At 40.5% G+C, this 27,139-nt stretch overlaps 2 protein-coding genes and 1 long non-coding RNA gene across 7 annotated transcripts; 1 reads left to right on the top strand and 2 right to left on the bottom strand.

Annotated features, from left to right (window-relative positions):
- Positions 1–685: 685 nt before the first annotated feature.
- On the bottom strand, positions 686–9,590 carry LOC144056226 (proliferation-associated protein 2G4-like). The gene is made up of 13 exons (XM_077572791.1): positions 9,215–9,590; positions 7,392–7,520; positions 7,225–7,330; positions 6,141–6,210; positions 5,952–6,044; positions 5,803–5,866; positions 4,415–4,493; positions 4,033–4,111; positions 3,812–3,945; positions 2,051–2,145; positions 1,856–1,983; positions 1,625–1,678; positions 686–1,533 (listed from the first exon to the last, which is right to left on the bottom strand). Exons 1-13 carry the CDS (start codon positions 9,300–9,302, stop codon positions 1,450–1,452), a joined length of 1,203 nt encoding a protein of 400 aa, XP_077428917.1. The 5' UTR covers positions 9,303–9,590; the 3' UTR covers positions 686–1,449.
- On the top strand, positions 9,390–13,303 carry LOC144056244 (uncharacterized). Its single transcript, XR_013295026.1, has 2 exons — positions 9,390–10,419; positions 10,793–13,303. It is a non-coding gene; the product is annotated as an uncharacterized LOC144056244 (long non-coding RNA).
- Positions 10,087–26,606, bottom strand: erbb3b (erb-b2 receptor tyrosine kinase 3b). 5 transcript variants are annotated; one of them, XM_077572772.1, is made up of 28 exons: positions 25,126–25,344; positions 22,999–23,153; positions 22,626–22,812; positions 21,780–21,905; positions 21,621–21,683; positions 21,332–21,450; positions 20,265–20,406; positions 20,061–20,174; positions 19,863–19,980; positions 19,632–19,705; positions 19,409–19,499; positions 18,836–19,038; positions 18,593–18,725; positions 18,198–18,291; positions 17,042–17,199; positions 16,894–16,950; positions 15,512–15,653; positions 15,306–15,425; positions 15,124–15,222; positions 14,848–15,033; positions 14,624–14,779; positions 14,485–14,560; positions 13,051–13,197; positions 12,887–12,984; positions 12,645–12,821; positions 12,499–12,570; positions 11,270–11,573; positions 10,087–11,191 (listed from the first exon to the last, which is right to left on the bottom strand). In XM_077572772.1, the coding sequence occupies exons 1-28, from the start codon at positions 25,202–25,204 to the stop codon at positions 10,416–10,418; spliced, it is 4,266 nt and encodes a 1,421-aa protein (XP_077428898.1). In that variant the 5' UTR covers positions 25,205–25,344; the 3' UTR covers positions 10,087–10,415. The 5 variants fall into 5 exon arrangements, with proteins under 5 accessions (XP_077428898.1, XP_077428891.1, XP_077428883.1 ...); XM_077572765.1 differs by having other exon boundaries at positions 14,485–14,779; XM_077572757.1 differs by having other exon boundaries at positions 10,087–11,573.
- Between the last annotated feature and the right edge of the window lie 533 nt (positions 26,607–27,139).

Genomic DNA, 27,139 nt, shown 5'->3' with positions numbered 1-27,139 from the left:
AGAAGATAATATCGTCAGTGTCAAATTTCTATAATAGGATGATGCGCCGTAAAACAAAACACGTCAATAGACCCAGGTCATATTAAGATTAGGAATTTAAATTCTGTGGTGGCCATGGCTCAGGAGGTAGAACCGGTCGTCCAATAACCGAAAGGGTGGCTGTTCGATCCCCGCTCTCCCCATGTGTCGTTCTGTCCTTGGGCAAGACACTTTACGTTGCCTCCAGTGCCACTCAGACTGATGATTGAAAGGTGCGAATGTTTGGTGGTGGTCGGAGGGGCCGTAGGCGCACACAGGCAGCCACGCATTAGTTACTTAAGTAGCTCACTGCCTACAGTGTGAATGTGTGAGTGAATGATGTATCCATTGTAATGCTTCTTTTGAGTGTCCAGAAAGGCACTAAATAAATCTGATGCATAGAATAGGAATTTAGCAGCAATTCAAATCAGCTTTTTAAAGTGTAGTGAATTTACTTTGTCCCACATTGCATCCAGAATATAAAAAAAAAAAACACCAGATACGTACAAGACCTTCCATTTCAAAATAACATTGGTTGAATGACCAGACTTTATTAAAGAAAAATTATATATATATATATATATATATATATATATATATATTTTTTTTTTACTTTAATAAATATAAATATAATTCAAAATGACCCACAGTCCAAAACATACACAAATTATGTCAGGTGGCTTTTTATTGATTGTTCCAAAAATAGTTTCTGAAACTGTGCTTTGTTTTTACAAAAGCATCCATATTTGGACTTCTTATGTAAACACAGACTGTCAGACCTGCTGGAGGCACAAAACTGACTGTAGAACCTGTACAAGGTTGGAGAATGCAGAGTTGAGAAAATATATATTTTCCCTTATCTGTTAAATTGATACTTGTCAATATTGCCCACCAAGTATCCTTGACGCCTTGAAGTGTATAGAAAGACGGAGCAGCACAATATTATGCTTACTGTTGGGTGTCATAACTATAACTCGGGCGACAGTAGTTCCATCAGGATTTAACATTCCGACAACAAAATGACCGCACAATTCCATTTTTTTGCCTTGCTTTAGGTCAATGAGGCTATCACACTGACACCATTTTGAGCATTCTTCCTCCTCGGCATCGCAGTCAAAGTCATTTTATTTGACAATATCCTTTCATGCGGCAAAAGTGGGATGAGGCTCGAGGGCAAGTGGCTAAACGTTCCAGTGAGAATTTGCTCTGTATGAGTTGTGCCCACTGTTGCAGACTCAAATTCTCTCGCAAAGACAATACGATTTACTTGGTGTGTGTGTGTGTGTGTGTGTGTGTGTGTGTAGTAAAATCAAAAAATTTAAGAGCAGCCTCATCCCAGACTGACATCTGTTGGATTTCAGAGGTGTCACCGGGCCTCTAGGGCCTCCGACAGCCGGGACAAGCGAATATGACGTCTGTTCCTAGGTTGCATCACAAATTATTCAATGGTGATACATATTCTGCAGCTTCCGTCTCCGTTGACTGTCCTGTCGCGTTCTCCACAGTCTTTGAGGCCTTGATGGAAGGACGAGAAAGTGTCTTTCGGTCAAAATGAGAGGCACACCAATGACAAAACTCCATCCATCTTCCGAACCGCTTATCTCACCTTCTTTTTCTTCTTCTTCTGCGCCTTACGACTTGCTGAGCTTTGAAGCAAAGTCTTAACGAACAAGAAAAAAAAAAAAAACGCCTTTGATGACCTCATAAGGACCAGGACACGGTACATCAACATTTAATGGCTGTGAAAATGCCAAGTCGGCTCTACGAGGGTCCATTAAGTCAGACGCGGTCGTCTCTGGCAGAGGATGCGGTATCACATTCATCAAACGCTTCTTACCTTCAACTCCGCGTCCTCCACCTCGCTCTCCGACTTGTACAGCTCGGGTTCATAGAGGCTGTTTGTGATCCGCAGTGGTCCGTTGGCCATGAGCATCACGGTGAACTTGAACTGAGCTACAAACTCACCTGCACACAAAGAGGGGCTGAGCGAGGTTATATAATCATAAGAAGGGCAAACAAGATGGCGACTCACCTTCCTTCTCCTGGAGAACGTTGAACGGCTGCAGCAGCTCGTGTTTGGTGCACTCCACCACGCCCAGCCTGGCTTTGCCCTCATCTTCAAACGCTCTGAGGCGATAAAGAAGAGCAAAAAGTGGAAAATCACATGTAGGACTTGGACAGGGTGGACTTTGGCAAAAAAAAACAAAAAAACATTTTCTAAGTATGCCTGGATCATATTTAGCGTTAGAAAATCTTTAATGATTTGAGATACAAGGTGTTTTAAGCTACTAGCATGGTCCTGGAGCAAATCAATTTCATATCTCAAAGGCACCTTCCGAAGTTAAATACAATTTTAATTTTCAGGAAAATATGCTGGGGGAAAAAATGGAGGACAACCACATTGGTTGTGACTACAAGGGCCAAATGGTTTGAGTCTTGGGAGCGTCTCGAGCAAAAGTGGCCGCACAAAATTAACCCTGGACAACCCAAGAACCCTTTTCTTAATTATGAATTATACATTAAATGACTGTTATAAGTTCACTGAACACCAAAATATATATATTTTTTCAATTTTAACCCTTTTTTTTTTAACTAGCTCAGAGTTGCTAATTTATCTATATATATATATATATATAGATATATCTATATCTATATATATATCTATATATATATCTATATATATATATATATATATAGATATATATATAGATATATCTATATCTATATATATCTATATAGATATATCTATATCTATATATATATATATATATATATATATATAAAACATACTCCTAGGCATTCTGCAACATGATATGAAATAGATTGACAAAAAAAACACAATTTTACCATCTGATGGTTTGCTGAGAAGATGGTTTTGTTTGGATTGATTTCCAGCTCAACAAAACAGCATGTTGCCAGCCATCTTGTCACCACCACTCTGGCTCATGTAAGTGCAATATTCATCCACTAGATGGCCCCATGCAGGGGTCAGAAGTGGCACTCTGGACTTTTGAAGTTAAATTTGTAAAAAAAAAAAAAAAAAAAAAAAAAAAGGTCTTTGTTATTTGAGTAGCATAATTTATAGGGGCCAAATTTTGACCACGTGGGTTCTCCAGGGTTAAATAAAAAAATAATTTTCAGGAAAATATGCTGGGGAAAAAAATGGAGGTCAACCATTGATTGTGACTACAAGGGCCAAATGATTTGTGTCTTGGGAGCGTCTCGAGCAAAAGTGGCCGTACAAAATTAAAGAAAATCCCCTGACCGGTGACAAACGAGGTCTCGGTTTGTGCGCCTGACCCGATTGGTTCAGTCGACATATGATTGTTAAACACCACTTGAAACCTCGCGGCATTTTGTCAGCATTAGGAGTGAGCTTTAAGTTAGTTAGCGAGTCACTCACATTTTCATTAACATTATATACGAACGATGTTATGTTTGTTACATGTTCAATAATTTGCACGAGGCGCCTGATGCTAAAATTGAAATATTGCTACTTATGGTAATCTTGCCACTGTTTAGTCTACAATCTTATTTCATTTTTGTATACGTGTATACATACTATAATACTTGTGACGTAACTTGTTGCTAACGAATAAAGCCTTGAAAATGAGACTTCTGTCTCTATGTGTTTTTATTTTTTAAGGTTTTGGTTGATTGAATGATTGACTTAAAATCATAGCCCGTACAGGTAACATGTTTTAAAACGGTTAATGGTTTCAGCTGGGAACATATTTTTATGGAAATTGAACCTTTGTAAACTATGTTGGACAAGAAATGTAAATAAAACTACCTCAGAGTGAAAGCCATTTTGTCGAACCGTCTCTCCATCTCACTGAAGAACGTCCGAGAGGTCTTCATCTTTAACCCGTACACCTTGTTGGGGTCTCGTTTGTAAACGGTGGTCCTTAGACCGCCATCTTTTGCCTGCAACACAAAAAGCATTGTTTTATAACACATTGTTTCTTTTAAAACGGCTGGTAAAAAAACAAAAAAAATGGATTTTTGTCTCACCTTGCCCTCTCCAGTGCTGATGAGCACATCCACTGCATACACTTCATGCATATCAAACTCGGCCTTCTCGTGGTCCTTCCTATGACACACAAAGACATTCGCTAGGGGAGAGCAGGGGGGAAAGAACACTCACGAGGTTCAAGGACAATAAAAGCAGCGAAGTTTAGTTCAGCACGACAGACCCGCTGTTGGCAAAATTGGGAATGGCGTCAAAATGACTGCCGAGCAAAATAAGAGATAATTTTAAGAATGAAAAACGCCACCAACTTTATCACAATCCCACAGTAAAACCCCACGTGGATGATGGTCCAAACCCTACTCTGGTGAGCTGTACAATGATTGGCGCATCAAGGTATAGCTTCTTCCCCAGTGGTGAGCTCACCTTTGCTGGTCCGTTGGGTTTTGGATGATAGTTTTCTCTCCGTCGATGACGTGCTGTTTCAGCTGATGGGACAGCAGGCCTGTGAACAAGCATGTCCAACTATTAACTCATTAACTGACGGCTATAAACGTCAGAAATTCTTTTTAACTATTTCTATTAGTTTAACTTTTTTTCCCACTTTTGTTTACAAGAGTATGAAAACCGAGAATTTTTTTATTGTACATTTAGAACAAATATAAAATTTGTGATTAATCGTGAGTTAACTCATGAAGTCATGCGATTAATTACAATTAAAAACTTTAATCGCCTGATGCCCCCAATTTTTAATAATTTTTTCTTTCTTTCTTTTTTAATTCATTCACTGCCGTTGACGGCTATAAACGTCAAAAATTATTTTGAACTATTTCTATTAGTTTAACATTTTTTTCCAATTTTGTTTACAAGAGTATGAAAACCTAGAAAAAATGTATTGTTCATTTAGAACAGATATAAAATTTGTGATTAATCGCGAGTTAACTACTGAAGTCATGCAATTAATTACAATTAAAAACTTTAATCACCTGATGCCCCGAATTTTTTATATTTTCTTTTTTTTTTATTGATTCACTGCCGTTGACGACTATAAACGTCAAAAAATTATTTTACCTATTTCTATTCGTTTAACTTTTTTCCCCCACTTTTGTTAACAAGAGTATGAAAACCTAGAATTTGTTATTGTACATTTAGAACAGATATAAAATTTGTGATTAATTGTGAGTTAACTAGTGAAGTCATGCAATTTATTACAATTAAAAACTTTAATCACCCGATGTCCCGAATTTTTAATAATATTTTCTTTTCTTTTTTTTTATTGATTCACTGCCGTTGACGGCTATAAACGTCAAATTATTTTGAACTATTTCTATTAGTTTCAACTTTTGTTTACAAGAGTATGAAAACCTAGATTTTTTTATTGTACATTTAGAACAGATATAACATTTGTGATTAATCGTGAGTTAACTAGTGAAGTCATGCAATTTATTACAATTAAAAACTTTAATCACCCGATGGCCCGAATTTTTAATATTTTCTTTTCTTTTCTTTTTTTATTGATTCACTGCCGTTGACGGCTATAAACGTCAAAAATTATTTTGAACTATTTCTATTAGTTTCAACTTTTGTTTACAAGAATATGAAAACCTAGATTTTTTTATTGTACATTTAGAACAGATATAAAATTTGTGATTAATCGTGAGTTAACTAGTTAAGTCATGCCATTAATTACAATTTACAAAATCACCTCTTGCCCCTAATTTTTAATAATCTTTTTTTTATATGAATTTATGGCAGTGAATGAGTTAATTATGCACATACAATTCAGAAAGCAGAAAAGACACCCAGACACTCACCTTCAATCGGCGAACAATTAAATGACTTTGCGATCTTGTTCCACGCCTCTGTCACCTGCGTGTTCTGAGAAGGCGGCGTGAGAGTGATTAGACCAAGCGGAAGCCGCGCAACTGCCGGTCATATCAGAAGTGACGTGCGAGAATGTCACCTTGTTTCCTGGCTTGACAAGGCGCAGAGCAGCCTCAGCGCACAGATGAGCTGCGATCATCACGTCAGCCTTGCGGCCTGTCAGGGGCTTTTCCTGCAGACAGTGATCGATTGCATGGTAGTAAAATAGTGTCAAAAGCACCATTTTGTAAAGTAATACAAAAATATATATAAAAACATTTTTTTTTACCTTGGTCACACCAACAACAAAGCTGTGAGCCACGTTGGAGATAAAGCCATCCACGTGCACGCCAAGATCACTAAACAGGTATGCAAAATGGCCAATATCTTAATATGAATGCCAACATCTCTGTAGCATGTAGTTTAGACCAGGAGTGTTAAACCTACGGCCCGCGGGCAACAACCGGCCCATCAGGGGGTCCACTCTGGTCCGCTACTGAAACTAAACTCCAGTTTTTCACTAAAATTAACTGTTGTTGCTAATTTTGTCCACTGGCTGCCACGCTGGCAACCACTTAAATGATATTCCGAAATTTGGCTCGCTCTTCGGATTTGATGCAAAAATTGTGTGCTCGTTAATGTTAAGAAGCTCGGATTACTCTGCAATAAGATAATAATAAATGGCAATTAATGTGCACGTGTAATTATTTGCACACACACAAAAAAACTGGACATTAGGGGTGTGCCCCCCCCCCCCAAAAAAATCTACTTTCATAAGAATCGCGATTCTCATTTAGTATGATTCAGAATCGATTTTAAATGTCCCCAAATCGTTTTATTTAAATTATTTTATACTGACTTGCCTTTGTCTGTGTGTGCCTTTATTTGGAGCGCTGTCCATGTTGTAGCCGGTTTGGCCACTGAGGGGCAGTGTGGTTCCACACAGTCTAATACACTGTTAAGTTGTAGCCACATTAGAGAGTAGAAGGAAAGTCACGATCAAGTTATTCCAATTAAAGTTTTTTTTTTCAGCGTGGGGCCGTTCTTTTGAGTGATAAAAATGCCGCGAGTAGCGCTCTAATTAGCATTAGCGAGTCAGACTGGAGTAGATCATTACAATTGCTTGCACATCTATAGATTGAAGCAAAAATCATTGTCAATCATATCATTTTGAATCAAAAATCGTTCCTAATCGAAAATCGATTTTGAATCGAATCGAGAGACATTCAAAGATTCACACCCCTACGGGACGTATTTTTGACCAGTCATTACTTACATAAAGGTCTGACCCACTTGAGATCAAATTTGGAAGAAAGTGGACCCTAAATTAAAATGAGTTTCACACCCCTGGTTTAGACTCTCCAGCAGCTTACACTTTGACGAGGTCCTCGTCCTTAAGAACAACATCGGGGTCACTCTTCAGCGGAGAGTGATGGCACACGCAGTTATTCACCGACACGCACGTCGGAAAGGCGATACCTGGGAAAGGGGGAGGTGTTTGAATTTCTCAATACCCGGACACCCATAAAGCAACTCATACCTTTCTTCATCTCTTTCTCCTTCTTGAAGATTTTCCCACTTTCTGTCATGATGAAGGCATCTCCTTTTTCACAAAGGCTGAGCACCGAAACGCCAGCCATAGCTGCCTCAACCACCATCTTCAGGGCCTCTGCGAGATTGGCAAAAGCCATAGAATTAAATTAAATGGATTGTTCAGTTCGAAATTAAAAACATTTCAATGTGACCAAGCCCATTTTGATATTTGAATGGTGTGTCAATATTTTGGCGTCCGTGTTCCTGTACCACAACTTGTGCCCTCCCACCCTTTTATTATTATTACAATACAATTATTATCCTTTACAGACAACTGTGCTCTGAGACTGAAGGTTCGAATTGTAAAGCAGCCTTCAACCAAGATCGGAATTTGTCTGCAATTGTGGATATATTTCTCTCAATTTGTGTGAGTGGAATTAAAGCCAAAACATAATTTTTATGAGGGTAATTAAAGGCGAAACATAGCTTACAGTTTTGTTTGGAACACAAACATTATTTATTTTGCCATGACCGGCAACTCTCCTGCGAGCGTTATTTTGCCATGAACAGCTCTGATTGGTCAATCACGGGAGCGAAGAATTCTTGACCTGCCGTAAATTGGCTATTTTACCGTGAATACTTATAGACATTTACAAGCGTATATGTTACAAGTTAAGGTCGCTGCGCAGTCGCACTATGTACACCGTCTTGTCGAAATGGACATTGCACCTCGTGAGCACGTAACCGAGAAGTTAGCATCACAAAGTCAAGTTAACTTAAGTCCCTACAGTGACTGAACGGCACCGGCTTGCGCATGCGCGTGGAGTGAGTGTTGGTATGTCGTCAGGTTCTGTTAAAGAATGCAAAACGTTGCAAAGACCAGAACCTCACAAACCATTTTTATGCTTGCTTTTCTTATCGGCATCAGCCGCATCAAAATATAAATGTTCAAAATGTCTTTGCCTGCGTCGCTCAATGAGATACCAACTTAATTCCACTTGCTCTGAAGGGCTATTAATGACAACTCTGAGCCTCTGTAATGTAAAACCCTTCATAAATGTCATTGGGACCTGTGTGTTTCAGAAACTACAAAAAAAAATAACACCATGTCATGAATCAATTACATCTAGTATAGTGGGCTGGCAATGCACAAGGGGGATAGGCTAATCACGGTAAAATTGCCGATTTACGGCAGGCCAAGAATTCCTTGCTCCGGAGATTGACCAATCACAGCCGGTCACGGCAATATAGCCAACGCTTTCAATTAATTAGTATCTGAGCAAAGCACATTTAATAAAAACGTATCCGTGACAAGTTTATCATTTTTTTCCTGAGTATGTGCCATTTACAACCTGATTTGACCAAGATATTTATTTATAAAAAACAACAGAATGGCAATGGATCTTGCCTTTTCCACTCATCTCGACAGGCTTACGTACAAGTCTTGCAATGTTAGCTACAAACAGTATGTTATATAATGTCTCTTTTGAAGATTACACGTTTACATTTGTATACTTTGTCTAGCACCACCTAGCTTGCGTTACTCCGCCATTTAGCAGCAAAGCTAGTTGCTAATGAGACAGCAGCATGGCGACAAACGACTCGTCACGTTACAAGAAAAGCTCCAGCAAAATATATCGAATTTGGTCCAGTTCGGTGTGGTTTTGACGACGGGGCAACTTTGGGGACAAGAGATCACCGCCTTTGTTGCGGCTCATGGCACAACAGCTGCCACACACGGCTGGCGACTAGCTGCATGCCTCTGCTAGCTAACACCAGAAGAATCCATTCGTGAGCTGCTGTCACATTGAACTCTCCGTAACTACTTACGGTTAGCGATCTCGGCTCCCATTTTATACTTGGTAACCACTAAGTCATCGGCGACGGTCTGCTCCGGTTTCTCTTCATCCCCAGACATGTTGGCAGTATGTCCAAGAAGTCAGAGTAACTTTCTTTTTTCCCCAAACGATCCTCCCGGTGAGTGTCTGGGAGTCGCACGAGCAGGAGGGCCCACGCTGTGCACGGCTGCGCGCATGCGCGCTTGCAAGCTGCCAACCTTACGACCAAGATCCCGCCCTTGCCAAAGATGCGTTCAACTCAAGTCAAGATAGTAAACGTCATGCCGCTGAAGTGTAGTTTACTAGTTTCCATACGCTCAACGATCAACCTCGCTGGGAGGCTCATGTTAATACGTTTGTGAGCATCGTCCTCTCAACGGAGTTGTAGCCATCAAGTTGTTTTTCTTTATGACGGATGTGTATACACACTGGAGGGAAGGAAGGAAGGAAGGAAGGAAGGAAGGAAGGACATGTTAATAAAGGAAGCATGGAATGGGAGGTATTAATTAAAGGGTGAAAACGTGATCAAAGAAAGAAGGAAGGAAGGAAGGAAGGAAGGAAGGAAATAAGCATGCAGTGACATCTTCACTTTTGATTAAAAATATTGGTAGCTCTTATCAATGTGTTTTAGTTTGAAGTACACTAATACTATAAATTTGCTATATTACATTAAACAATGCACATAATGTATATCAAGGGTATCAAAGGCTCTAATATTAGTACAAAGCTCAGTCTGAATGTAAAATTTCACCTTGAATTGTGTTAACCACTTTTCTCAGATGTAATGGGTTCATTTATTTTAACAAATTACATTGAATTAGGATTTTGTAAAGAAATCAAAGGACTGATCATTTTCTGGAAGCAAATATGTAGGATTTATTGAACAAACATGGAAAAAAGTCATTGACATACTGTACAGTGATCAATGAAACAAACTTACTTCAAAATAATGGCAAATATCCATCTTCATACAGTAAGGTACAAACATTCCAATATTATCAGCAAAATCATTCGTGCTTGCTCTTCAGCCTGTTCAATGTCATCATTTTATGCAATATTACAGAGTGAAATGAGACTTGACTTTTATTCCACTATTTGATGCTTTAATGGAAAACATCACAAAGCACACACTGGAGAGCAACGCACTTTCAGTAACTGCAGCATTTGAAGCGTGCGCGTCCCCGGCCTCATTATTAGGTACGTACAGCATCTGGCTTGAGGAACAGTCTGCTGTGCCAGTAGTCGGGGTTGTCAAATGATGAGCTGCTGCCAGGCTCGCCCATGCCTGCGCACACCTTGATGTATCCCCCGATCCCCGCGCACCTGCCGTTGCCTGCCTCCCCCTTCACTGGGAGGTTCTGGTAGTCCGCCTGCTCCCACCCGCTGGGTATTTCTTCAAATGTAGCCATATCCTCATACTCGCTCTCACCTTCATCCGTGACCACATCTGGCTTGCGCGAACTACCGACATCCCCCTGAAGTGTTTGTTGTTTATTTGTGTGATGGCACTCCTGTGCCTCTCCTAATTGACCCTCCTCTTCCTCACATGTTTCATCTGGTTCTGTTGCAGATGTTTCATGCCTCTCCGGCGGTGACGTCTCTTCCTCTGTGGAGTCAGAGCGTCTAATGTCCATGTATTCGTACCTGCCTTTCCCCTGAGGCGCCTGTACACGGTCCCCCACAGCCTGAATCGGCTTCTCGATACCAAAGTGATGTTTCTCTTTGGAGTCTGCCAGGTCGTCCCCACGGCTCTCATTGACCTGCTGATCTTCTGTTGCTGGAACCAGTGTCAAGGTGTCCTCATGGGCAGGTAGTAGAGTGACAACAATAGGAGGAGGTGGCGTTTTATAAGCCAGTGATGGATTATCACCTTGTGAGGAGTTTTTTATTGTTGTTTGTTTGTGGTTCATCACCTCATACTCCAGGGCCAAATTTTTCACCTTGCTTAATCGTGGAGTGACTTTACAAGCTGTGAGGCATGAAAAAAGCGAGTCATTCTCATTTATGCGAATCAAATCATGTGCATCCCTCACATTTTGTATTTTACCTCTTTCTGGAGTGCTAGGTGATCCAGGAAGGACGTAACCATAGTGGTCCGCCTCCTCCTCGTCCTCCTCCTTCTCGCCGGATGTCCACACCTTGTATGAAGACGGACTTGATGCTGTGGAGAGCTTTCTGTGCCTGCTGCTGGATACATGAGGGGCAGCCCTTTCAGAGCCAAGCCCGGTCCTGTGTGGAGCGCCGGTCCTGAGGCCTTCGTCACGGGGGTCTGCCTCCCTGCTGCTCCCTCTGACTTCTGACCTTTCTGGCAACGTTCGCACCGAGCTCCGGCGGGACCTTTGGAAGCGCAACTGTAAAAGAAGGGAGAGATCGATGCAAATCTTGAAGGCAAAATCAAAATACACACATTTTGTCATGATACTGGAGTAGAAAAAAAAGTTATGTCAATAAGGATGGCAGTAAAGTCATAGTTTCACACAATTATTAGAAATAAAATCCTGAATAATAAACCTGAATCTCTTATCCAGATAGGCACCAACAGATCATGGGTTCTTTCTAACATGTCAACTTTGTAAAGAAATACTTTAAGAACTTTTCAACCCTCATAAAATATTTCCATAACTCTTCTGATTAAAAAACAATTTAAAGCTAGGCTTGAATGGCACCTTTGTCATGGCCCGAGGGGGTCTGTATCAATTTAGAGAGTGGCAGGAAAAACACAAAAAAACTACAAATATGTAATGTTTTACAGCATATGTCACTTCCCCCTTTCCCAATTCGTTACAAAGACAGAAGTCGATTTTAACGTATACATGCGATTGCAGCTGTCATGGCAGAAGCTACAAAACAACGGAAAAGTTTTGAGGATGTGATCGTCCCTCGGGCAAAACACTACCGCTTTTGTCCATATGGTGCCGCCATAATCAACAAAAAAAAGCTGATTGGCTTTGAACATTTAGTACTGTATACTGAAAGTAATGAAGTAACTAAGTAAGTAAGCATAAAATTCATAAAAAAAATAGTTTAATTAAAAGTGGAGAGAGACACAGAGAGAGAGAAAATCCTGCCAAACTACACAGATACAAATTCTCACTTTTAGATGAGATAAAATGGCAAATAAACACGTTGCACCAATAATCCTATAGTTTTCCATGTAAAGGCCAATATTTAGTTTTGTTATTTGAATATGTTAGCCCATATCATTTACAAAACATATTTAAACACCAAATACTGAGTGTGTGATGTTTAGTTAAAAAGTGTGTGCATGCATCCAACCTGACGGACGCTTTCTGCGGGACTTGGAGTCATCGGCAGGTATCCAACCGGTCCGGCATGAATGGCACCGCTCTACAATTTAATAAGGAACGTGCTTAACTTTTAACGGCTAATAACAGAGTCCACAATAAAATATGTTCAAATACCCTATAAGAATTAATCCTCGAACGGGAGAGACTCCATGAGGGAGAATGTTGCAGAGGAGGTGTGGCGAAACCTTCCTCCAGTGCGTCCTCATCTTCGTCCACCAAATCTGGGTCAAGCAGCCCTCGCTCGGAATCTCTGCGATGGACATCCCGCGACGTGTTGTCCTCTCCTTCCAGCTGCAGAAGAAACAAAGTCCAAATTTGGGGGTTTTATCGACTTAATCAAATGATGATCGTCTCACCTTGATGACGAGGTATCTGGGTGGGTCTCTTGCCATGCGTGTAAAGTCGCTTGCCAGTTCTTTGAAGGTGGGCCGTATATTTTCATCAATCATCCAACCTGAACAGGAAGCAGGTCAGTTTCACTTCCTGTGTGCATAATTGTATGCAGTTTTGTGGCACTCACATTTCACCATGACCATGTAAACGTCGATGGTGCAGATGTGAGGTTGTGACAGACGTTCGCCCTTCTCCAGCAGACACGGCACCTCCTGGGCCTGTGCCGACCCGTAAGGCTCGGCCCCAAAAGACATCATCTCCCACACTGTCACTCCTGTATGAAAGAGTTAGAAAAATATGTTTTTTGTTTGTTTGTTTTTTGAGAAAGTGGTGAGCCACATTGAACTCCCTCTAATGTGAAAATAAACATGTCTTCTGATGATATATCTTATACATTTGGCACACCACAGAGAAGACTGTTGTTGACAACAAGGCTAAATTTGAATGATTAAAAAAAATCATTTTTGATGTTACACGTGTCAGTGTATAAAACCTCCACTATCCTAAACCAACAATAAAGGGTTTGAAGCAAACAACAAAATAACACTTTTTTTCCCCCAGTGCAAACAACTGTCTTGCATAAAAAATTTGCATTCAAGGACGTAACTGTTGAACAAAAAAACAACATAAAGTCCCAATTTTGTGTATTTTTTCCTCTCTCACAAAAATCAGCTAACTCCAAATTGTAATATTATTGAGGTACTATGGCTATCTTGCATATAATTCAAAATCTGAAAAAAAAAAAAAAAAAATATATATATATATATATATATATATATATTAGGCCTACTCACGTTGCAGTATAGAGCAGTATAATAAGATAAGTATAAGCACAACTAAGCCCTGCCTGCCATCTAGTGGTGATTGGTAATATTACAACTTAAAAAGTACACACAAACCTGAATGTTCCCAGTTCATCACCCACTGATTTGCATATTCAGGTATTTTTTCCTCACATTTAGGATTTTTCAAATTTTTTTTGCGGGAGTTTTGGTTACGTTTCGCTCCGTTTTCACTGTGAAACTGTATACTGATTGTTAACGAGCTTTTTGCGAATAATTTTTGGGTTTGTAATAAAATAATTTGAGCTAACTCAGTGTGTGCCTGCAGGCTGCCAGTTGCCCATCCTTGATAGCATCTTTCTTATGCCTATTGTCACATACTGTAACAAAACCTCTGGTGACTGGACAGGACAACAAGGCGCTCTAAAGCGACCACGCTGGCCTGCTCTGGTCCACACACTAGCTGTCAAGTCAGACTTCCCCCAAAACATATTCCACCCTCCTCACTCTTCTGCCAGCCTCTGCATGTGTATGCGTGTGCAAGCTCGCGCACTTGACAACAAGCGTATAGCATTAGCTACAAATGCTGTGACGCCCGTACATTAGAGATTGTTTTTCATTCGCCTATATTGGGTCCCCTTTCAAATAAAAATGAAATGAAATGAAACGAAACGAAGTGGCCTTGCCAGCAAACTATCTAATGAGAAGATGCATTTTCAGGATGTAGCCATAGCTAGCCAGCGAACTGTCTACTGCAAATTAACTTTCCAGGGTCTTACCATAACTCCACACATCACTTTGATGAGTGTATCTTCTAAACAAAATGCTTTCAAGAGCCATCCATTTGATCGGAGTCTGCACAAGGAAATAAATATTAGCCAGTGTGATGCAGTTACCAGACATCAAAATGGCAACAACCTTGGCGTTAGTGTAGATGTATTTCTTGTCATCAGGATAAAGGAGATCTGCTACGGCGTAGTCCGAGATCTGGACCTGGTAGTTGTTCTTCAGTAGGATGTTGCGTGCTGCCAGGTTCCTGTGCACCACACAGTGTTCCTCCAGGTAGTACATACCCTGACACGAAAACATGTCATCATTGTGCACTCAGGCCAGCTACGGTATGTGGACCCGTGAGAACTTACTTTTGCAATTTGCACACACCAGTTGAGCAGGCGTTGGGGGCCCAGGCTGTTCCTGTGCTGTCTGATGTGCTCCAGTAAGGAGCCTAAAGAACTGAGCTGGGTGACCAGCTGCAGGCTGGACCCCGGACAGATGCCCAAAAGTCTCACAATGTAGGGGTGGTCCAGGCTGCCCATGGAGAGCATGTGCTGTAGGCGGAGATACCACGCGTTTGACGCCAACAGTGAATTTTAATTTTGCCAGCAATGCCAAAACAATTCCTGACATCTGATTCTCACATCAGTTATCTCGGTGAAGGTCTGACGGCCCGAGCTGTCCTGGATAGTCTTGATGGCCACCGGGATCTTCACGGTCTCTCCATCTGGAGTCCAAAATCCCTTTAAAAAGCAAAAGTGCAGCTGCAATAATACACTCTGCATTCATCACCTGTTACTCCAAAAGACAAGCAGATGATTGATACCCTGTTCACTGTGCCAAAGACACCAGAACCGAGGACTTTGAGCTTTTTCAGCTCTGATGGCTTCAGGATGTGGGCGTGAACCTTGGTTCCCTTCTCCCCGGGACCCAGTGGCTCAAAACTCTGCCAAGACACAAGAAGAATCCCCGCATGAGTGTATATTTATCGATGCAAAAGGCACCTAATGGCCCCTCGTGGGGCTGACTCACCTCTCCGCTCTCTAGGTACCTCCTCATGGCTCTCTTGCGGCGAATGGCCAGGCCTCGGTGGTACAGCACGCCCAAGAAAAACAACACCAGGCAGAATATCAAGCCAGCTGGCACACCTAAGGCGATGCTTGTGATCTGGCCACTTCAGAGCGAAGGAGAGCGTGAGATGATAGGGTGGAAACATGGGGCAAAAAGGTCAGAAATAGCGCAAAGTAAAGTTGGATCGTGATGTCAGGATTCGGTTCATGTGGCAGTAGCAACAAGGAGACCAGATATGATAAAACACATGTTCTTGTGGGTATCACACAGCTGCAGAATACAACTCAAAGTCGTTCACTTTATGTATATTTTGACATAGAAGCATCTATTTTGACATAAGAACGTCCAATACAATAACATTTTGGTTATCTATTTGAGTAGATTAAAAATATTGGACACAGCCCCTATGAGCTTCCTGCCATGACAACACTTCATGACGTTTGACACATTTGCAGTATTGATGCTTTATTTATAAGTACTATCTGTCATTGTGCAATGAAAAGGAAGTATACAGTAGCTCCATATACTAGTGTTCATTTTTATTAGATATTTTAAAATTTAGTCTCAGTTTAACTATGAGTCAACCTCATCCCGTTTTTATTTAGTCAACTTTCAGTCGACTATAATTCTAGCATTTTAGTCTTTATTTTAGTCCGAGGAAACATAATTTTACTAGTCTAATTTTTGTCAGCAAAAAACTGTCACCGTTTTAGTCTAGTTTTAGTCAGGACAATCATTTTAGTCCTGTATATTTTTTGACATTTTATATCTAAAACTACTTCACATAAAATGTTCTCTCATCTTTTTGATGAAAAACAACTTCACACACAATTACAGTATATCAACAAGTGGCTACTAAGGCTCCATGCTACAAGCTAGTAAGTTAGCCAGCATTAGTTAGCGGTCGGATTTACATTATTGTTGGAACCTTAGTTGTTGGATTAATGTTATAACTATAATTTACTTATTTTTTCTCCTGTCTGTCCAATGTGTTTGTGCATGTTGCACTCGCTAACTGCAGATTTGAAAGGGTGTGTGTCACTTTAGGAGAGACAGGATTTTACAAAATCATATAATTTTCGTCTCGTCTTTGTTCATGAACTACAATGTCCATAGATTTTAGTACAGTTTTTATTAAGTGAAGTGCATTTTTGTCTCGTTTTCATTAGTTGACAAAAATGCATACGAATTAAGTCCCACTTATTGTTTATTAATGAGGATTTTAGTTTAGTCTAGTTTTCATCCTGTAAAAATGTGTGTTGACGAAAATATTTTTGTTTAGTTTTTGTTAACGTAATTAACACTACCATATACAATATGTTCCGGCCGATGGAGAAACCCACCTGCTCGCAGCCAGTCTGACAGTCTCCAAACAATCACTGAGTCCTGGGCCTGAGCATCTAAAACATATATGCATATATACATTTAATTTATATTGCACACAAGGAGGGTTACAAAAAAAAAAAAAAAACTCAGTGCATCCAGTCTCACCCTTGTGTGCAATTATGGTGACACGGTTCACAGTGACCTTCATTGTTGGGATATTTGAAGATGAGCCCCCTCTGCCCATCGTTCACTCCAGCAGGGCAAGACGACATGCAGTGTGGACCATCGCGAAGGTTGGCGCATGCCGCACATTCATAAGCACCCTGAGAGAAAGAGAGGTGGAAAAGTGACAAAAAAGTGCAAAAAAAAAAAAAAAGACTGTATAGAATGAATATGTGGGGAAATTTCCAGAAGAGTGGTTTGAAATCACTGCCACTAGAATTAGATTTGCAACTTATGTCTGTTTATTTGTTTTTGCCTCCTTCGGCTTTTTGTTATTTTTGGCAGAGATGAAAAGTATCATGATAACCATAGAGCCATAAATTGACCCTCCTAAGTCATATGAGAACCAGTTGTGGCTGCTCATACAATGTTTATCAATGAATGAATGAATGAATTAATTAATTAATTAATTAGCCACAATTTTTTTTTTTAGACTGTGCTAATATAAATACGCTTAACATAACAGTTATTAATTTTAGCAATACCTATGAAACGCCAGTAGATGGCACTATCCATTGACTTTTACTTTAGCATGGTTAACATATTTTAAAAATATTATAACAGTTAATGTTACTTTAAAACATGGCATTCACATTCTATGAAGGCGTGTTTGTTAGAGAATAGAACAAAATCAGAGATGGGAAAAGTACTCACATTCTCTAATTGTAAAGTAAAGTAAAGTAAAGTACAATTAATTGTGTAAAAAACAACTTTGGTAAAAGTAAAAGTACAAAAGTACAGTCTCTGAAGAAAAAAACATTTTTACCGTATGTTCCTTCTACGTCAATTTGAAAGATATTAGCTAATGGAGCAAAATGGGAATTGACTCTGACTTTATACCAAGTTCAAATTATCCTCTGTGGCGTCGGAGCGCATCGCCCTCGTATTTATAGGTTGTTCTAATTTAGCCAATTGCACGTCATGTGATCGCTTGTCGTAGAGCCAATCACAAGCTTCGATGCATGGGCCAGGAGACATTGACTTGACTGAGTATTTGTACTTCGTTACTTCCCAAAATTTTGGTTTTGCTGCCACGGAACAGATCGGATGTTTCACTGTGAAGAAGGTTTGATGCAAAAATGGATATTGAAGTGCCTACCGGCCCTGTGCAGCTGGCCTTTCCATGCATATGTTTACACTCTGAATGGCATGCAACACATTCTCCGTCAGCCCTCGCAAATTCTCTTGAAGATCTGAGGCCACAAATGTCAAAATTAGACAGTTATGGTTAGGTTAAACATTATTTATCTATTTATTTTTATTAATTGTCTGTCATTGTCTAAACATTTGAATGCATACTTTTTGCAGAACATGATTTTTGTCTAACTAGGAGCTGAATGGCAAAATTCACACCAGGTGCAAAAACTACTGAACCATTAACAGTTGGAAATGTTGCAAGTTTAAGAAAGGTCAAATTAAGTTCACATTATAAGGCTATAGCGCATTTTAGGTTCATCATAAATATTCACCTTAAAGGAAGTATACAGTACTGACCCAGTATAAAAATGACAACTGTCCACACATGTGCCATTTCGGCTGTAGTTCCTACAAGAGAGACATTGGTCGGGTCCCGGGCCCCAGCAACCGGAGCTTGAACACAACGGGTCACACACGTGGCCCTCAGCAACTGTAACAATTAAGCCAAAGAATAAAAAATGCACAAACATTTGGTTCAAATTAAAAAAAATAATCAAGCAGGATAGAAGAAGATAGTGAGACGCATGCAGCCAACCTCACCGCATTCTGCCAGTGGCCTGTTGCTGCTGATGCTGTTGACTCGGACCCGACGCCCTCTGAACAGCTTGGCCCAGTTGACAGTGTGGTGGTAACACAGCTTGGCGTTCTGACTGACGTACACGCTGCCGTCGCTGATCTCTCGGAGAGAGCGCAGACCCAGCGAGGTGAGGGTGGAGATGCGCATCACCATCAGGGAAAAACGCCTGCGATGGAAACATTTTGAAGATACGAAATTTTGGGTGACTGTTTTGTGGATTTTCATAAGAATTCTGTAGAGTATACTCTAATACAAAAAATATAAGCTACATTATACATGAAGTAGCTTCGCAGGTTTTTTTTAATTCCAAAGTTAAAAGATTTTGGTGTGAGTCTGAGCTGTACTTGTAAATGTGACTTATCGTCCCGAAAATATGGTATATTATATTATTCATATTGTTCATACACTCAATTGCATGCATCACAAGTTGTGTTTTCCTGACCACAAATTAAGCTGTATTAGGTGTTACACACACATGATAAAACCCACAGAAACAGCACCGAGACATGAAAACATTTCATCTAAACAGGACTTACTTGTAAAGTGACCTCCCTTGAATGGTGGTGAGACTCGAAAAAACAGACAAATCACTGAGCTCTTTTGGCCACGACTGAATGTTTAGGATATCTGGTAATCAAACACAGATAAGTAAGTTTGAACCACATCAGAGATAGTTTTGTTTATACACACCTCAGCATGTTGCTCTTAACATGATGGAAAGCACTTAGTCAAAGCAGTGCATTTTAAGAGACACTGTACCTGTTATCTCTCTAACGGTGCGGAACACTTCCAGCTTTTTAGCATCCAGAGCTGGGATCTTCTTAAAGTCATCTCTGAGGAAGACAAACAGAAACAACAAAAGATCCCCCATCATTTGAAATACATACTATATCTTTTGTGACACCTGGTCGCCTACGCCCACTCAGAGTCAAAGTATTCCTGATATAAACATATACTTGCACTGCGCCCATGAAACACATTGGGACATACCCAAGAATGCCCGTGACCAAGAAATGAAGACTTCCTTGGATTTTGGTACAGTTGATGAAGCTGTCAATGTTACTGGAGTCCACGGTCTGCCTGTGTTCTGCACCTGTGCCTTCACATACTGTCAAGATAAAGGGCAGCACAATTACAAGATTACCACGTTTTTTGTTCGCCAGGTAAAATCTGAATATTTAGTCGAACCTTTAGGGCAGAGTCCAGAGCAGGGCTCACAGCGTCTGTGCCCCTCTCTCTCCACCTCCATCTTGTCTGGAGGACAGACCCTCACACAGGAGCTACCGTCCACCACAAAATGAGCTGCAACAAGCAGCAGTATTTGACACACAAAAAAAGTAAGACAAAATAACACAAATGATTTGATTTGTACGAATACCACAGTGCACTCACCGGGGCACTGAGACACACAAATGGATCCATATTGATATTTGGCATTGGGGTTGGTCTCCATCTGAAAAGTCTGCTTGTTATAGATGAGAGCTTGTGGACATTGAGGCACGCAGGCTCCAGAGTCGTTGAAATGGCGACATGCCTATGCACACACAAATATACGCTTACTGGAAACTTTTTCCCCCACACACAATCTAATGATTGAATTATCAGGGTTGACATGAGAATTTATTATTATTATTATTATTTTAATTGTTGCAGTCTGGAATGGATACATACTGTTATGTGTGAGGATCGAATTTCTCCTTTTTTCATAATACTTTATTTGTATATAGTAGGCGAAAGATTACTTCTGGCTGACATAAAGTGATGGATTACTGACGAATTGAACTTGAAACAATGGCAAAGCCTTGTTGTGTTTTAGATGTACGTGTACCCCAAAATGTTTATGTATTTTTCAATTTCCTTCAAAAGAAAAATAAATCTGTATTGACATTTAAAGTATGAATAAAATGTTTGGTTATGTTGTCTTTGAGTAATGTAGCAAAAACATTCTAGCATGTTAGCTACATCTATTTTTGTCGCGTCACAGTTACGTCTCTTCGTTGGAAAAATTTTACCTGAAAAAATTGTTTTCGACTGACATTTCCACAGGAGTCAGAAAAGAAGGCTAAAATAATCATCCAACCCACTAATCCTGTTTTCTCAATCGCCCTGCCTTTATCAATGATATGTAAGGTTTTGTTTACTAGTGTTGCCATCTCAGATCACTGAGGCTTTTGCAACCCGGGATCTTCCACACTGAAGTCGTTAGTGCCATAGTATTTTGGCTTCCTTCAAATTAAAGTAAATGGATTTAGATTGGAGGCTTGGGCTGAACACTTGGACTGTCATGTCGCATGTCATGTTTGTTTTTAACGGCTATTATGTCTTCATTAACTGGGTAAGATGTAGAACAGAAACAGTCAAGCCACAAAGCAAAACCTGGCTACAATTAGGATGTGATGAATTGAAATATTTAACCCTAATTAACTCATTATAGTCCCAATAGTGACTACGAGACTTACAAAACAGTCCACATCCAGAGGGCCCGTGCATCCAGCTGCACACTCAATGTGACAGCAATCCCTGGGGCTCGTCCCGAAACAACGACCATTACACTGCGGAGCGCACACCGTCTTGGTCACTGAAACACAAAGGAGCCAAGAATTGACACGCGGTCAGTAACAACCGTGTGTTCGGCCTTTTCATATGAATTCCATCCCCTTATGAGCTGAAAAGTGCAGTGGAAAGGGGAGGAAACACTAAAGGTCACCAACATGGCTAAAAAGAGAATGGGAGCAATTGTGCACTCACAGATCTGACACTGCTTCTCATTTGGCCCCCAGCAATAATCCCCACAAGATTTGTGGCATGGCCCTGAGACAACGAAAAGGACACAAGGACAATCACTACCACGCAATGCATGCCAATGAAACCAGTTAATTTAATTTGGTAAAAAAGAGCTGTCCAAACCTTTCTCTCCATTGTAGTAGATGTCAATAGAAGCATTGCTGTCCCTGATTATATCTCGCCAGTAAACCCATGGACTATAACTCAAGTATTTATTATTAATAATCTGCACTCCTCCTTCCAAAATCTCTGAAAAAAAAAAGATCAGACTGGTTAACTTTTAGCATGTTTTCATCTGTGCAAAAAGTTGTATTGAGTGTTGGGCAAAGTTTGAACCACATCATACACCCGCACCGTTCTGAAATCTGATTGTTAAATTATCAAGGGTCTTGTAATATCGAGACTGTTTCTGTCACATTAAGTTAGTTCATTTTTTTCTTAAAAAAAAAAACAATAAGAGACATTTAAATATTCAGTTTGTATTTATTATTTATGTTTTAATTTATCTCATAACTGATATTTTAATTGATTTATTGTAAATAAAATATTTTTAAAAATACCGGTATATACATTACTATATATAAAAGAAGATATATAATAGTAAAATAAAGAATTTCACAAATACTTTTAACATTGTGGTTAAATTACTTAAACTAAAAAAAAAAATCACAATGTATTATTAATTGTAAAATAAATTTACATATTTTGCATACACATATTAATTTCTATTTATTTAAATTTCAAAATAATTCACAAATGACCTGTCCATCCTCTTTAAATCTGTATAGCATAATGAGCATATGAGATCAATTCATTGACAATCAGTATGACATCCAAAATTATTGATCGAATGAAATGACAAGTCATTGTCCTCATTGAAATGTATTAAATGTAATTTTAAAATAACTATGTTCCATTTGGAGTCAGTACTTCATTTTTCGCCATGCACGTGTCATTTCCTGTTGTCACCTGTCAAATTTGCAAGGCCGAGCTGCCGCAGGCCATGTGATCCCTCCTTGGGGTAGTTGAAAAAAACAGAAAGGGCAAAGCGCCTTTCGTAAAGGCTACTTCCTCTGATGACCCGCAGTTGCTCTAGAGGAATTTCCTGAAAGTGATTCATGGCGATGAGCACGTAGCCAGTCACCTCACGGATTGTCTGCACGCAGGTAGAAGAGGCTCATGAAACAAGACAGCTTGATTTACAGCAGGCCTACTGTCTTTTGGGCATAGTCAGCGGAAGGACAAACAGTGGCGAACCAGGAAAAGAGTAGCGACCACTGTCCAATTCTATCTGATGCATCTCCACTTTGCAAGCCAATAGAGGTGGGCATTGTTTTCTAACCTTAAGGAAAGAGAAGTCCCAGTTGCTCTCAATCTGCGTGACTTCCAGGTTTCCCATGATGATTTCACAGCTGTCGTAGCGCTCCTTGATCAGGTTGTATTGATTCTCCTGAGAGCCTGTGGAGCTCAGTCCATTCTGGGTACCAAGACACACCACTAAAACACATACAGAAAGCAGAAACATAAACACATGCGTTACAGCAGCAATCAGTGCTGCACACCTGAGCAGTCAGTGCTTTGTTATGCCTTGCTCAAGGGCACAGAGATCTCGCACAGTCAACCCCAAATCCCATATTTTCTCCATCTTCAAACCTCTGATCTTTAAGCCATGTTTTTATTATTACACTTCCAACAAAACATGCACACACACTGTTCGGTGTCCCGCAAGGTTCAATTTTCAGTCCCCTCCTTTTTTCCCCCCATTTACTTCTGCCGCTGAGTCACATAGCATATCACTTGTACGTGGACAACTTGCAACTGTGGTGGTTGTGGTGAAGAAGGAGCTGAACCGAAAGGCAAAGTTCTCGATTTACTGGTTGATCTACGTTCCTGCCCTCACCTATGGCCACGAGCTGTGGGTCATGACCGAAAGAACAAGAACCCGGATACAAGCGTCCGAAATGAGTTTCCTCCGCAGGGTAGCCGGGCTCTCCCTTAGAGATAGGGTGAGAAGCTCGGTCATCCGGGAGGGACTCAGCATCGAGCCGCTACTCCTCCACGTTGAGAGGAACCAGTTGAGGTGGCTCGGGCATCTGGTTCGGATGCCTCCTGGACGCCTCCCTGGGGAGGTGTTCCGGGCATGTCCTACCGGCGGGAGGCCCCGGGGACGACCCAGGACACGCTGGAGAGGCTACGTCTCTCGGCTGGCCTGGGAACGCCTTGGGATCCCGTCGGAGGAGCTGGGTGAAGTGGCTGGGGAGAGGAAGTCTGGGCTTCCCTGCTAAAGCTGCTGCCCCCGCGACCCGACCCCGGATAAGCGGAATTGAAGACAGACAACTTGCAACTGTAGATTTCCTCTTTCATTCCACCAGATGAGATTCACAATCTCCTGACTTCAAACAATCTACAGTACTTTACTTACAAGTGTGGGACCCATTTATGTGTCGAACAAACGAATGTATGAGTGCAGTGGTCTGGATGCTATGCTCCTGCAGTATTTTGTTGTGACTTCCGAACGATGTGCAGAAGAGTAAAAACAGTCTATAGGCCATCACTTGGACACAAACAAAGTTGTCCAGGCCTCAGGCTGACGGAATTGAGGACTCAGGGTCGAGGAGAAATGGCTTCTCTCATACAAAGTTCTCATTGTGATGAAGCTATAAATGTGCACAGTGTCTTTCTCTCTCCCTCTGTCTCTCTCAGTGTAGTGACAGTACTTCAGTGTGTGCGCACAGGGTTCTATACAGTATATGTGCGGCTGAGATGAGGGGCTGTGTTGCTGAGATCATAGCAAAAGACAATGGCTCGTGTGTGTGTGTGTGTCGTCTCTTCTGGCAGTGCGAAGGGAAATATCATGGACGGAAGAGGACACATGCAAACCATCGTATAGCGACCAGCAATAATCAGAAAAAAAAACATACAGAAATGGCATCAGTCAACAAAAGCAACAACTCCTGTCATCATGGAAGGGATAGGTTTGAACATTCATGCTACAATCGGCTGTATTTTTTCTTTGAGCAGCGGTGCTTCTCAACAGACAGTATATTGATTGGCTTATTGTAATAAAATCCCCATTGACACTTATGCAAATACACTCACGAATTAATATGTTGGGAGTTGGGAGGCGTGGCTAAAACAATCTGCAAGGAGCACAGTATGTCTCAATACAGAAATACTTAATTAACCTTTTCCATTCTGTATATTAGTAAAATAAAGAAAATCAAACCTTGCTGTATTGCATGTTGTGTGGTTAAAAAGAACAAGTTGCCCTCGGAAATTCCCTACAGGGTCCATTCATCACTAGCAGTTTATAAAGGTCACTTTTAAAGCATGCATTAATGCGCTTGATTAACACGGAGTAATAACAGCACAAGGAAGCTCTTAAGGAGAGCACAAAAGGGCTACGACAACTCTGGCCAAGAAAAAATAATGAAATAAAGGTTGTTAGTTCGTAAAACAGCTCACTTACCATCATGCGTTTGAGTTAGTGTTGCTTGTAGACTCCACAGCAATGTCACACACACTGAAATGACCAGCCACTGGTTCATGTTGATACTGAACCTATTAACTAAAGTATCACCATATCACATAAATCTAAGTAAACCTAATGTTTACTTGTGCTGAGTCTTGACTTCATCCAATTTTCCGTCCCTCTATCTCCTCAGGGGAAGTTTTTGTTAACGGTCGAATGTGTAAAAACTCCAGCTAAACGCGCCAATTTAGCAGATGAAAACAGCCAACAAGTGGCATTTTATTTTGAGCAGGAACTTCCCTCCCAGAAGGGCTGTTGTGATTGGCCAGGGGATTGGATTTTTCCCACCAATCAGATGTTGGTCCGTCTTTTTTGTTGTTGTTTCATTTATTGACTCCAAGGACAAAGACAGCCCTGTGACTGAATATTCAGCATGTGTAAAATTAATAAATGCAAAAATAATTGTAATTTATGATAACTGTCCTTGTACAATGGGCAAAATGTCAAACTCAAACAAAAAGAAGTGTTTTAGACTGCGTTTTCTGATCAGCAGTGTATATTTAAAACAAATAGAGTGCAAAGTGAAACCTTTGTGTGTGTCAGCGTAAGCGCTATGAACCCTGCGCATCCCTTTAAAGCACAGATGTGTCTCATGCCAGCCTGCCCTTGTCCAAGCACTGCTGCAGTGCACTGAGTGACTACTCTGTTCCCCCTTGTAAAAAGCAGTATTGTCCCTCTTGCAGCATGCTTCTTAATCACCTCTTTGATGCGCATGGAGCAGCCGGGCCACAATGCTCGCATTGTCACATGGTCAACTACTCAGCCCCATAACAGGCTTAATTTGTGAAAATAGCCTCAAAGTAGTCAAGATTCCTTAACGTGACACAGTGAGTGAAACAACTCACTGATGAGCGAACCTGAGTAACTTTTACTGACATTTTGTGAATCATGCTGGCTCACCCTCATTGTTGCTAAATTTAAACTCCCTGTAAGGTGAAAATAAATGTCTTCTAAATTTACCACACAGCATAGAAAATAGTGTTGTCATCAACCCTCTCAAATTTGAGTGATTAAAAAATGAGCAAGTATTTTTTTTTTTTTTAAAGGAAGCTTTAAAATGGTAAAAAATCAAGTTGTTGATTGCTACTGATTGCGGGAAACCACGCCCTACTGAAAAATTGTACTTTGTCTAGCAACTTTCATATGCTAACACTCCTTTCATATTTGGGGCGTGAAAATATATTTACTTAAAGTCTCTGGTGAACTGGAATATAGCCCACCAGAGTCATCACAGAGCATTCTGCGTTGAGAGGCGCTAGCCTCTAGCTAACTTACATGCTAACAGGCTTCTTGGGCTCCTCTTGGCCGGCGGCCGGGCGACCAAATCGTCACCTTCTCGCTTGGGAATTTAAATAATGACACCAATATGTTTTGTAAATTGTAGCATCCTAAATTTTGGCATATTTGACTACATGCATTCCCCCTGATGCAAACAAAATTCCTCAAGATTTTATATTTTGGGGGAGGGGCCACTCATGCCGGCCACACAAAAGCATTGGGCGCGATTTCAGCCACGCCTCTCGAAAAATCATAAAAACATCAGAAAGGTATTCATTAAACTACATTTATTATCACCATCAAAAGAAGTGTAAAATATTTTGGAGATGGTAAATCTTTGTCATAATCTCAAGAGATGACTTTGTGAACGTACAAATGAATGCTTTACAATAATGTGCGAAGTTAAATTACTGTAAACAAACAACATCTAAAAATCCTCCCATGTAATGCTGGAATCTGATTCTTTGTACAGATGAAACCAAGGACAACTTATCCCGGAATGATGGCTAGAAAAAAATGTGGCGAGGAAAGGAGTGCTGCTCGCAAGAGTACCAAGAAGTATTGTGAGGTGTTAGATCGTTAAGCCCTGCTCACATTCACACAAATGCTACTTCATTGCTCATTGGTGCTTGGAAGCTTTTGTGTTTGAGCTTGTCAATTTTTTTGCCACACT

The sequence above is a fragment of the Vanacampus margaritifer genome, chromosome 1, assembly GCF_051991255.1.
Source record: "Vanacampus margaritifer isolate UIUO_Vmar chromosome 1, RoL_Vmar_1.0, whole genome shotgun sequence".
In the NCBI taxonomy this organism is placed as follows: Eukaryota; Metazoa; Chordata; class Actinopteri; order Syngnathiformes; family Syngnathidae; genus Vanacampus; species Vanacampus margaritifer.
The sequence above is the reverse complement of the archived record's forward strand: the minus strand, read 5'-3'. Positions and strand labels throughout refer to the sequence as shown.

Excerpts from the sequence above, each read along its gene's own strand:
- LOC144056226 (XM_077572791.1), bottom strand. The coding sequence starts at position 9,302 with ATGTCTGGGGATGAAGAGAAACCGGAGCAGACCGTCGCCGATGACTTA. Across the intron at positions 7,521-9,214 it reads GGGAGCCGAGATCGCTAACC|AGGCCCTGAAGATGGTGGTT; the intron begins GTAAGTAGTTAC and ends CCAATCTCGCAG. Across the intron at positions 4,494-5,802 it reads TAATTGTTCGCCGATTGAAG|GCCTGCTGTCCCATCAGCTG; the intron begins GTGAGTGTCTGG and ends GCTTGTTCACAG.
- erbb3b (XM_077572749.1), bottom strand. The coding sequence starts at position 25,204 with ATGAACCAGTGGCTGGTCATTTCAGTGTGTGTGACATTGCTGTGGAGT. Across the intron at positions 19,039-19,408 it reads CAAGGGAGGTCACTTTACAA|GCGTTTTTCCCTGATGGTGA; the intron begins GTAAGTCCTGTT and ends TTTCCATCGCAG. Across the intron at positions 12,822-12,886 it reads CCAGATACCTCGTCATCAAG|CTGGAAGGAGAGGACAACAC; the intron begins GTGAGACGATCA and ends TTTCTTCTGCAG.